The sequence below is a fragment of the Terrapene carolina genome, unplaced genomic scaffold, assembly GCF_002925995.2.
Source record: "Terrapene carolina triunguis isolate 2854851 unplaced genomic scaffold, T_m_triunguis-2.0 Scaffold751, whole genome shotgun sequence".
NCBI lineage: Eukaryota > Metazoa > Chordata > Testudines > Emydidae > Terrapene > Terrapene triunguis.
Window position 1 is genome coordinate 2104505 of NW_020665102.1, and position 11684 is coordinate 2116188.

At 48.6% G+C, this 11684-nt stretch overlaps 1 protein-coding gene across 1 annotated transcript; it reads left to right on the forward strand.

Moving 5' to 3' along the window:
* The first annotated feature begins 8431 nt into the window (after positions 1-8431).
* Positions 8432-11467, forward strand: LOC112120078 (zinc finger protein with KRAB and SCAN domains 1-like). Its single transcript, XM_029913632.1, has 2 exons — positions 8432-9010; positions 10636-11467. The coding sequence occupies exons 1-2, from the start codon at positions 8995-8997 to the stop codon at positions 11385-11387; spliced, it is 768 nt and encodes a 255-aa protein (XP_029769492.1). The 5' UTR covers positions 8432-8994; the 3' UTR covers positions 11388-11467.
* Positions 11468-11684: the final 217 nt, after the last annotated feature.

Here is an 11684-nt window from a genome sequence, read left to right on the forward strand (position 1 = left end):
CCCAATTATTGCAACAGAATGCTTATTTGAAGTCAGTTTTTTCTGACACCCCCTCTTATACTACCGATAAAAGTAAGAATAAAACACGTATCAGTGCCGAGCCTGTATATAAATTGTATGTGTGTGTTTCAAGCAGTTGACGGAGAATATTTGACCATAACGGATAAGGGGGTACTGGATGTGGGGGAATGAGATTTTCTTTGCTTTAGAGCATAATAAAACTTCCAAGATCTTACAGCCCCCCTCCTCAATGCCGCATTGCCTTTCCTGAGCCTACAGGCGGTAGAAACACCAGACTAGATCATTATTTTGTGTCACCATTAATTAGGAATGGGAAGAGAACATGGTACGAGTATGAATGAGCTGCTATAGTATATGGACCGACCCTGGGAACTATTCATTCTGATAAAACCCACATTTCGAAATCTTTCCCCTTACTTCACAATCCCAGCTGTGGAAATAAGGACCTTGGAGCTGTGCACAGTAACTCTTTCACTGCTGTGTCTGTATCGCAGGAACCCCCTTTGGTGATTAGCAGAGCTGGGGATGGGGCAGCAAGTTGGGATCCCAAATGGCATTTGCTGCTGTTAGCGATTGCAGGGGTGGGAGGGAACCCAGACATAGGTGTGGGCCAAGTCTCGCAGCCGGAGGGACAGGAGAGGGGAAAGGAAATAGAGAAACTGAAGGAGAAGTAAGTGGGGAGAGCGGTGACAAGGTCCCAAACTGGTCCAGTTATAGAGTCATAGAGTTTCAAGCCAGATGGGTCCACTGGATCATCTGGTCTGACCTCCTGTGTCACAGGTCACCAACCCGACCCACCACCTGCCTACTAAACCCAACAGCCGGAGTGAGCTCAAAGTATCACAGCAGACTAGACTGTTATGTGCCAGAGGCAGAGAATGGGGGGTGGGGAGTGAGATGCTTGAGGCCCCTGACAGGGAAACGATTACCCCCACCCAGTGTCCCATCTCCAGCCGTGGCTGTCCCTGATGCTTCAGAGGAAGGAGATAAAAACAAAAAACCTCCCAGAATACATTGGGGGGGGGGGGGAGACGACATCCCTTCCTGACCCCTGCCATTGGCCGGCTGGAAGCCTGAGCTTTAGGAACATGAGACGTAGACCAGAATCATGTAGACCAGAATAAAACTGGAGAGGGGAAAGCAGCCCAAAAGAATTCTGGGCAGCAGGTCAACCAATGGGGCTGATGCAATTCCATAGAATCATAGAACTGGAAGTGCCCTCGAGAGGTCATCTAGTCCAGTCCCCTGCACTCATGTCAGGACTAAGTATTATCTAGACCATCCCTGACAGGTGTTTGTCCAACCTGCTCTTAAGAAAAAACTGTCGGTAGGGAAAGAGCCAGGAGCAATCGTGATGTGAAATGCATTAAAGCCCCTTCTGAAATCTCCCCAGTCCCCCTTCTCACCCTGACAGGCTGCAGAGTAACACCTGCCTTAGGCTCCCGATGCTCCCATCCTCCCCGGGGACGAGGAAAGACAATGGCTGCAATGGAGCCAGTCCAGGTAAGTTTTCTGAGGGAGTTGCTGGTGGGTTTGTGCTGCGGGGTGGGGGGGCAGAAAATACAAAGGAGGTGGAGGTTGCTTGGGAATTCGGTCAAGAGGTGGGAGGGGGCAGGAAATCCACAGGGTGGAGAAAGGGATGGGGACAGGATGTGGCAAACCTGCTGGGACTTGTTCAACCTGGGGCCTGGATTCTAGGAACAGACCTATGGGAGGTTGGGGTTCAAATCCCCGTATTAGTGGAACAGGAAACAAACCCCTTGGCCTGAGCTGGGGAAATTTACCAGATTACTAGTGCTGGAGCCTCAACCTACTAACCAAAGGCTTCTGAGCAACATGAAGGGGACACCCACCAGAGGGGCTTAGGGAAGATGCCCCATCCCCTGACATCCAGCTGTTGGCAATGGGGAGGGGGTTGGGATTCCTACCAGGGGGGCTGGAGCCTGCTAGGGGCCCCATCTCCTGTATCAGGCTCTGGCTAGTAGGTGTGTGATGAATGTGAAGACCCTGCCCCTGCTGTCTACTGGGAAGTGCGAGAGATTCTCTCTTTCTCGCCTCACTCTGAGGCCTGCTGGCTGCTCTGAGCAGGGTGGAGAAGGGACCTGCTGATTGTGAGCCTCCCAGAGCTTCCATCTGCTAGGTTCCTCTCCCCCGTGAATAGTGGGGTTGTGAGTGGGGCAGCAGGTACTGAGTGTTGGACTCTTGCTCTTTCAGGGGCCGGTGACCTTCGAGGAGGTGGCTGTGTATTTCACCAGGGAAGAGTGGGCTCTGCTGGACCCCGCTCAGAGAGCCCTCTACAGGGATGTCATGCAGGAGAACTATGAGAATGTGACCTCACTGGGTAAGGATTCCCGTCCCCTCGGTTCTTGGAAGGGGAAATGAAGAGTTAAGGGTCATGTCACCCCCCAATGCCATCCCTACTCTGTCCTGTTTCAGTATCACCCCAATATGCCAGTGACACACAAACTATCACCCTGCCCTCCCCTGCTACAGAACGCTCTGGGAACAGAGCAGATGCAGTATCGCACAAAGTCTAACAACTTCTCTTTGTGAAGGCAAAACTGGGGTTTAAGTCTGGCAGAGTGAAGAGAAGCTGCCTGCCACTGGCCTGCACTCCAACACTGAGCCTACTCCACACACACCAGCACACACGAGCCAAGTGAGATCACCTCTTTACCAGCATAAGCACCAATGTGCATCGTGCTGTGAAAGTGGGAGGGCTTCTCCCGCCCACATAGCTACCGCCGCTCATTGGGGTGGTTTAATTATGCAGAGCGGCTACACAAGAGATCTTACAGCAGCGCAGCTGCCTCACTGTAAGCTCTCTAGTATAGACATGGACTTAGTTTGGCTGATTTTACTCCTCAGGGTGCAGCTTTGCACCGGGAAGCTTGTGCAATAAAACAAGACTAAGTTTATCAAAGAACGGTTATTTAGGTAACACCAAGGAGAGGGAATTGGGATAGAAATAGTTACTAACAAACCCAAGTTAAAATACGCTTCTGAGACTAAAACCTAACTTCACTAACTAGGTTTTTTTGTTCAAAGTCGTTTGCTCCCCACGCTCCTCCTTCCAGTGTGGCCGGCCAGTGCTTAGCCAGGATCCAACACAGCAAAACCCAGAACACTTGGTTCCTGTGTCTCCTGCTCAATTGTCTTTTTACTCACCTTAACTCCCCCCGAAATGTCTCTGTTTCAAGAGCCAGTATTGCTTCCTCCTGTTCTTCCCTTTCTGTGCGCTTCCCATCTCCCTAGTCGTTTGCATGTAAATGGCTTTTCCGTTGTTTTGATTCCACCCTGGTTAATTTACATCATTGTTAGGGGCTGGCTTTCCCTTCACCCTCCCCTGCTTCTTGGCACGCAGACAGAAAGCAGAAGATCAGCAGTCCGAAATGCAGGCAATGCGATGTTTATTGGCATTAATCAAGCATATCCATAGTTCTACACGCCGGCAGAGCCCTTTTCCCAGTGTCCCAGTTTCCTCTTTCTTAGAAGGCATAATTATACCTGCAGTGCACGCCCTTGGTCCCACTGCTTACAATGTATGGTCATGTTCTGTTTTGGAGGGTCGTGAGTCTGGGGGCTTTGGTACCACCTTTTCTGTATCCCATGGGAAAGGTAAGGAGTGAGGTTGTGCTTTGGTCAGAGACAGGCATTTCTTTGTCTTTCAGTGTTTTTTGTACCTTCCACCCCCAATCTCCCCTCGCCCCGCCCAACTGGTTGCTTGACCTTATCTTGGGAGAGGAGTTGAGGCAGGATGGGGGGAGGGATAGCAGTGAGTTCAATCCTTGGGGATTTAGTTGAGGATTGGTCCTGCTTTGAGCAGGGGGTTGGACTAGATGACCTCCTGAGGTCCCTTCCAACCCTGATATTCTATGATTCTAGGACTGTCCTTCAAGTGTACACCCATATATTACACTCCCACTCTGCCCAGCAACACTTTAGCTCTTATCTCTTATCACCCCATCTGCTTGTGGTGTCTTTGTTCTTCATTCACACATATTAATAAGAATACAAAATTAATATGAAAAAAAATATCAAATTATCCAAACAAGACCCAAACTTCTATCTCAAGCAAATATACAGGCCTGAATACTACATTAACATCACTAACGCTCCTAGCAATCATCACTGAATTTGTTCTGCTGGTCGGGTCATTAGCTTCCCCGGCTCGGGCCATGTACTGGCGGGGAGTGTGACGGGAATGCTGTTGCAGACAGGTAGCCAGCTGCCTCCGCTCCTGTCCCAGAGACAACTTGTTTCTCCATTTGTCTGGTCACAAACTCGAAAGCATCGAGAGGCGAGTATCCATAATTCCTCATGTGGTGTTCAGACGGACATTTCACAATGATAGTAATGACCAGCATATTGCAGGCTTTCAGACAAGACCTTGCTCTATTGAGCACTTTTATAGTACAGTAATATTGCATACCATCAGATGCTACCCTTGCTTTGGGGTTCAGACCCCCCCCCCGTTTTCCCCCTGGGGTTGTCACAGTGCCACGGTGAGTGATGGGCTAGCTGCATCTCTGTCCCCTTCCTCATCTCTTTGAGTTCCTCTCCTCTGAGGTCAGGTCTCGTGCCTTTCTGTCTCCTGGAGTGGAATTCAGCAATTCTTCTTCTCCTAAACCAGGCCCTGGGCTACAGTACCCTCTGTGCTTACCCAGCAGGTCAGGCTGAGTGCGGACACCTTTAGTACTTCCCTTCGGGAGTCTGAGATCAGTGACAAAAGAGTCTTCTTCAAACCAAAGAAGTATTTATTATGCAGTGGGGGAAAAAAAGATTTGAAAATGGTCTTCATGCCTGCCTGGCTGATCATCCCCTGATGGACACCTAGGCAGGTCTAACTTCTTCAGACATCCCATCAGGGTCATTTCTTTGTCTCTTTCCTGCAAACAATTACCTGAACTGGCTATCCCACCTCTGACGGGATCCCCGGGGTGCAGCGTGGGACCGCTGTACCCCCTTAACTCTCCAACCTGGGCTGTCTCTCGCAATGCTTTGCTAGTGACAAGCAGCAAACCCCTCCAGGCCCTGCTATCACTCAGCACAACAGCATGTGGAGCCCCACACCCAACTAGATTGCATGAATGCTCCCAGAGCCACTCATGAATCACACAGAGAAAGGCACCAGAGCCAAACCCTCCCAGCACTGTACCTCAGGAATATACCCTCCTGTACTGCTCAAGACGAGCAGTGCAAATGTATTAATTGATTCACCACTTCATTTCATAACTGTCAGGGTGGTTAAGCACTGGAATAAATTGCCCAGGGAGGTTGTGGAATCTCCACCAGTGGAGATTTTTAAGAGCCTGTTAGACACACACCTGTCAGGGATGGTCTAGATCAGCGGTTCTCAAACTTTTGTACTGGTGATCCCTTTCGCAAAGCAAGCCTCTGAGTGCGACACCTCCCTCCCCCCGGCTTATAAATGAAAAACACTGTTTTATATATTTAACACCATTATAAATGCTGGAGGCAAAGAGGGGTTTGGGGCGGAGGCTGACAGCTCGCGGCCCCCCATGTAATAACTTTGCAACCCCCAGTTTGAGAACCCTGGTCTAGCTAATACTTAGTTCTGCCATGAGTGCAGGGGACTGGACTAGATGACCTCTCGAGGGCCCTTCCAGTTCTATGATTCTATGCGCTTTCCCTGCTCCCTCCTATTCCTTACTACTCTGAACCCCACCAGCCCATGTGTGACATCTTCTCGGGGTGTCCAGAACTGTAGGTCATTGTCTTCTCCTCCTGCCACAGCGAGAGAGATGTGCTGGAGTTAATCTGTGTATCTGCTCCCAGTCTTTAGCCCCCACAAAGAAACTCCTTAGGGTTCTGCCAGCTCTCACTTTGCCTGGCAGGTTAACCCTTGGTGTACACCTTTCCTCCAACTCCCCTGAAGCACCCCCTGTAGTGTCCAGCTCCTGTCACTGGACACTCACAGAAATTACCAGTCTGGTGCCCCCAAAGGGGCAGCACCTGCAGCTTGGAAGGTTACAACTCTGGAGCGGGTCCTTTATAACAAGGCAGCACTGTAATCTCTTCATGGGGAAAACAGATATAAGTTTATTCACAAAAAACAGACTCGCAGATTCAAATGGGCAGATTCAAATATGCAGTGAGCAAGGGTAATAAGAACTGAAGTAGTTATAAATAAAACAAAAGTATGCAGTAAAACCTCAGAGTTACGAACACCAGAATTACGAACTGACCGGTCAAGCACACACCTCATTTGGAACTGGATGTACGCAATCAAGCAACAGCAGAGACAAAAAACAAAACAAAACGCAAATACAGTACCGTGCTGTGTTAAACGTAAGCTTACTGAAAAAATAAAGTTTTTTATTTAAAACTGAAAGTTTAAAAAAAGATCTGACAAGGTAAGGAAACTGTTTCTGTGCTTGTTTCATTTCAGTTAAGATGGTTAAAAGCAGCATTTTTCTACTGCATAGTAAAGTTTCAAAGCTGTATTCAGTCAATGTTCAATTGTAAACTTTTGAAAGGACAACCAGAATGTTTTGTCCAGAGTTACGAACGTTTCAGAGTTACGAACGACCTCCATTCCCGAGGGGTTTGAAATTCGGAGGTTCTCCTGTATTGTGCTTTCTAGAGACCAAGACTTAAACTTATCAAGATACAGTCCTTGTCCACTGCTTTATCTTGGCCTCAAATGCTGGTTTCCGGTCAAACCAGGATCCAGAATATTCACAGACCATCCACTTCCGCTAAGGGTGTTCTTCGGTGAAATGGATAACAAAGGGGATTCTTTTTCCTGCCTTTTATAGTCCAGTAAACCTCTGAAATGTATCCTTTTGAAGAGGGCTATCAGATAAGACGCCTCTCCCACATCACTTCTTCTCCGGTGTGCTGGTGCCATGCTGCCTTCGCATCCCCATGTTAACTTGTTTCTCCTCTTTACTTAACTTGCACATGTAGGTCCCATTGTATTTAGCTCGCAATGCTGAACTTAAGCCACATCTACACTAAGGGCTGGTCTACACTGGGGGGGGGATCGATTTAAGATACACAACTTCAGCTATGAGAATAGCGTAGCTGAAGTTGACGTATCTGAGAACGACTTACCTCCTGTCCTCACGGCGCGGGATCGATGGCCGCGGCTCCCTGTCGACTCCGCTTCCGCCTCTCGCCCTGGTGGAGGTCTGGAGTCGACAGGGAGCGCGTTCGGGGATTGATTTATCGCATCTAGACAAGACGCGATAAATCAATTGACCGCTACCCGCCGATCCGGCGGGTAGTGTGGACGTACCCGTACAGGCTTCCAGTGGCATAGCTGTACTGCCGCGAGAACGCTTGTGTAGCTGCGTTATGCCAATGGGAGAGAGCTTTCCCGTTGATGTAATAAAACCAGCTCAATGAGCGGCAGTGGCTATGTCGGCAGGAGAGCGTCTCCTGCCAACAAAACTTCTGTTGCTCAGGGTGTGTGGGGTTTTTTTTCACATCCCTGAGCGACCAAAGTTTTGCCAACATAAGTTCTAGAGTAGACATGTAGGACAGAGACACCTTCCCTCCTGTCTGGAAGAAACCTGTTTCTCCCTTTGTTTGGTTAGACATTAAAGCAGAGGTCCCCAAATTGTGGGGCTCAGAGGAATGTTTGGGGGTGGTGGCCTGGGCCAGTCCCCATGGGAGGCAGGGAGGGAGTGCTACCCAGCCCCGCACCTAGCCCTGCACCTGGGCCCCTGTCTGTGGCTCCATTCCTGGCCTGGGGCCAAGGCTTGGAGCGGAACAGAGTCATACCCAGCCATAAGCCCGGCTGCCAGCCCCCGCCATGGCTCTGCTGCCACCCCCAGCCTCCGCCCCTGGTCACAGCTCCAGCCTTGGCCTCAGACCCACCCCCAGCCTTGGCCCCCTGTCCACATTCCCACCCACCTGCTCCCGGCCTGGGGTGCGGGGGCAGACAGGGGAAAGGGGGAGTGACCCTCAAAAGTTTGGGGACCACTGCTTTAAAGCATAATATCACTAGGTACACATTATTCCTCATATAGCATCAGTGCACACATTTCACAATTATCTGAATCGTAGGACTGGAAGGGACCTCGAGAGGTCATCTAGTCCAGTCCCCTCCACTCATGGCAGGACCAAGTATTATCTAACCCATCCCTGACAGGTGTTTGTCCTGCCTGCTCTTAAAAATCTCCAATGATGGAGATTCCACACCCTCCCTAGGCAATTTATTCCAGTGCTTAACAGGAAGTTTTTCCTAATGTCCAACCTAAACCTCCCTTGCTGCAGTTTAAGCCCATTGCTTCTTGTCCTATCCTCAGTGGTTAAGAACAATTTTTCTCCCTCCTCCTTGTAACAACTTTTTATATACTTGAAAACTGTTTTCATGTCCCCTCTTGATCTTCTCTTTTCCAGACTAAACAAACCCAATTTTTTCAATCTTCCCTCATCGGTCATGTTTTCTAGACCTTTCATCATTTTTGTTGCTCTTTGCCGGCTTTCATTTGATGCCTTACGAGAAACTTTTTGAATAAATTCTATTAAACCAGAGTGGGTTTGTCAGACCTTCTGGATGTTCCTGACACAGAGGAGTGAGCCACAATTGGGCCTCCGTGTCACAGCTTGTTCGCCCATTCCATCTTCCCTATGACTCTCTCTGGATGTCTGTCAGTGAGCTCCCCTCTGAGTCTTCCCTTTCCGGGACATGGAGTTGCCTTCTCTGTGTTTTCAGGATCCTTTCATGATGAGTGTCTGGCTGTGTGTTCCCAGCAGATATGGGGATAGTTAAACCCCTCCTAAGCACCTTTGAGCGTTTGGGGAGCTGCGTTACAATAGGCTGTTAAAATAATACAACTTTTTTTTCGGAATGAATGAAATTAATTCACCTGATCTCGCTTCTTTTCCTTCCCCTGAGCAGGGTTTCCTGTGTTCAAATCCGATGTTATCTCCCAGGTGAAACAAACGGAAGAGCCAGGGGCCCCAGCTCTCCAGGGCTTAGAGGAAAGAGAGATTCTGATGGCCACCTGTTCAGGTGAGGAATAATGAAATCCACTCAAAAGCTGTCAGCGCCTGAAGGAAAGAGCTGGGATTCCCTACAAAGGCCTTGTGAGTGCTCCGAGTTCAGGATTGTCCCCAGCAGGTGCCAGATCCTCAGGGCAGCTATCGCTCATGGCTTCCTACCCATCCTGACTCTCACCTGGCAGTAGCTCCCTCCCTGGTCTCCTCTCCCCTGAATGTTTGGATGGGATGGAGGCAGACTTCATCCCCTTCTCTTTCTCCTATGGGGAAGAGTTTGGGGAAATTCAGTTCCTGGTTATTTTTTTTTTCTGTCTCTCCAGCTTATTTTGCTTAGCTCTCTCCTTTTCCATCCCTGTTTCTGTGCCCTGGTCTACACAACAGAGTTAGGTTGGTGTAAGCTGCCTCATGTCAACCTAACTCTGAAAGTGTCTGTGCTAAAATGCAGCTCTCACCCCACTGAGCCAATTTAAATGACTTAAATAATCCCAACTGTACATATAAAATGATGGCATCTAAATTAGCTGTTACCACTCAAGAGAGATCTTGGAGTCATAGTGGATAGTTCTCTGAAAACATCCACTCAATGTGCAGCGGCGTCAAAAAAGCGAACAGAATGTTCGGCATCATTAAGAAAGGGATAGCTAATAAGACAGAAAATATCCTATTGCCTCTATATAAATCCATGGTACATCCACATCTTGAACACTGCGTGCAGAAGTAGTCGCTCCATCTCAAAAAAGATATGTTGGATTGAAAAAGGTACAGAAAAGGGCAACAAAAATGATGATGGATATGGAACGGCTTCCGTATGAGGAGAGCTTAAAAAGACTGGAACTTTTCAGCTTGGAAAAGAGATGACTAAGGGGGGATATGAGAGAGGCCTATAAAATCATGACTGGTGTGGAGAAAGTAGATAAGAAATGTTCTTTATTCCTTCTCATAACACAAGACCTAGGGGTCACCAAATGAAATTAATGGGCAGCAGGTTTAAAACAAACAAAGGAAGTATTTCTTCACGCAACGCACAGTCAACCTGGGGAACTCTTTGCCAAAGCATGTTGAGGAGGCCAAGACTATAACAGGGTTCAAAAAAGAACTAGATAAACTCATGGAGGATAGGTCCATCAATGGCTATTAGTCAGGATGGTCAGGAATGGTGACCCTAGCCTCTGTTTGCCAAAAGCTGGGAATGGGCAACAGGGGATGGATCACTTGATGTTTACCTGTTCTGTCCATTCCCTCTGGGGCACCTGGCATTGGCCACTGTCGGAAGACAGGATACTGGGCTAGATGGACCTTTGGTCTGACCCAGTGTGGCCTTTCTTATGTTGTAATAATTCCCCCTTCGCGAGAGGCGTGGTGCTTAAGTCAATGTAATTATGTCGATGCAGTGCCAGTGTAGACACTGCATTGCTTGCATCGACTGTTGCTTCCTTTTAGAAGCCATCCCACAATGCCCCACGCTGGCTGTTAAGTCAGTGCAAGCGCTCCTGGTGAGGACGCGCACTGCCGACGCAAGGAGTGTAGCGTGGACATGCAAAAGCAATTTAATTACTGCGGTGGGTGTACGTTGACAGAACTTAGGTTGACTTAATTTTGTAGTGTAGACTCGTCTTGAGGTTTCTTTCTCTATCCCAGCAGGTGGTGGGATGCTGAGTGAGAATATGGAGCAGAATCCTCACCAGGAACATGCTGAGCAAGTGGAACCACATGGGGGATTACTACAAGGCTCCCAAGGGAATGTATCCAGGCATCATGTGCAGGGAAAAGCCTGTGAGAGTCGGCATAGGCCAGAGAGACAGCAGGAAAGCCAACCAGGGGAGAAAGTGGGTAAATCCCCTAATTGTCGGGAAACTCACAACAACTTCAAGGAAAGCACAGCCCAGCAGAGAATCCCAACGGGAGAGAGACCCTATAAATGCACTGAGTGCGGAAAGACCTTCAGTTTGAGTTCAAACCTTATTAAACATCAGAGGATCCATACAGGAGAGCGCCCCTATGAATGCGGAGAGTGCGGGAAAACCTTCACTCACAGCTCACACCTAACTAGACATCAGAGAATGCACACTGGAGAAAGACCCTATGAATGCTGTGAGTGCGGGAAGACCTTCCGGTACCGCTCAGACCTTATCACGCATCAGAGAATCCACACGGGGGAGAGACCCTATGAGTGCTGTGAGTGCGGGAAAAACTTCAGTCAGAGCTCGAACCTTATTAAACATCAGAGGATCCACACTGGAGAGAGACCCTATGAGTGCTGTGAGTGCAGGAAGACCTTCACGCGGAGATCAAACCTTAATGCACATCAGAGAATCCACAAAGATGCAAGACCCTATGAATGCTTTATATGGGAAAACCTCCACACTGAGCTCACACCTTATTACACATGAGAGAAACACCTTAAAAACCTTTTCAAAGCCTGACAAAAGTTGTTGGGGTTTTTTTTGTTTGTTTGTTTGTTGTTTTGTTTTTGCATTAATGCTTTTGTTAATTCCCACCTAATGATCTTTAAGGATATTGGCAGAATTATCTTTACTGTGGTCTCTCACCTCCCCAGGTGAGTTGTCCACTTTTCTGTTTTGCTGCTCGCCCTTCCTTGGGATGAACACCGTGGTCCTCTCTATCAACTCCTATGAGTCATGGGAGAGCGTGTCTCTCTTGCCGGGAATGCCCATCAGCCAAGGTGA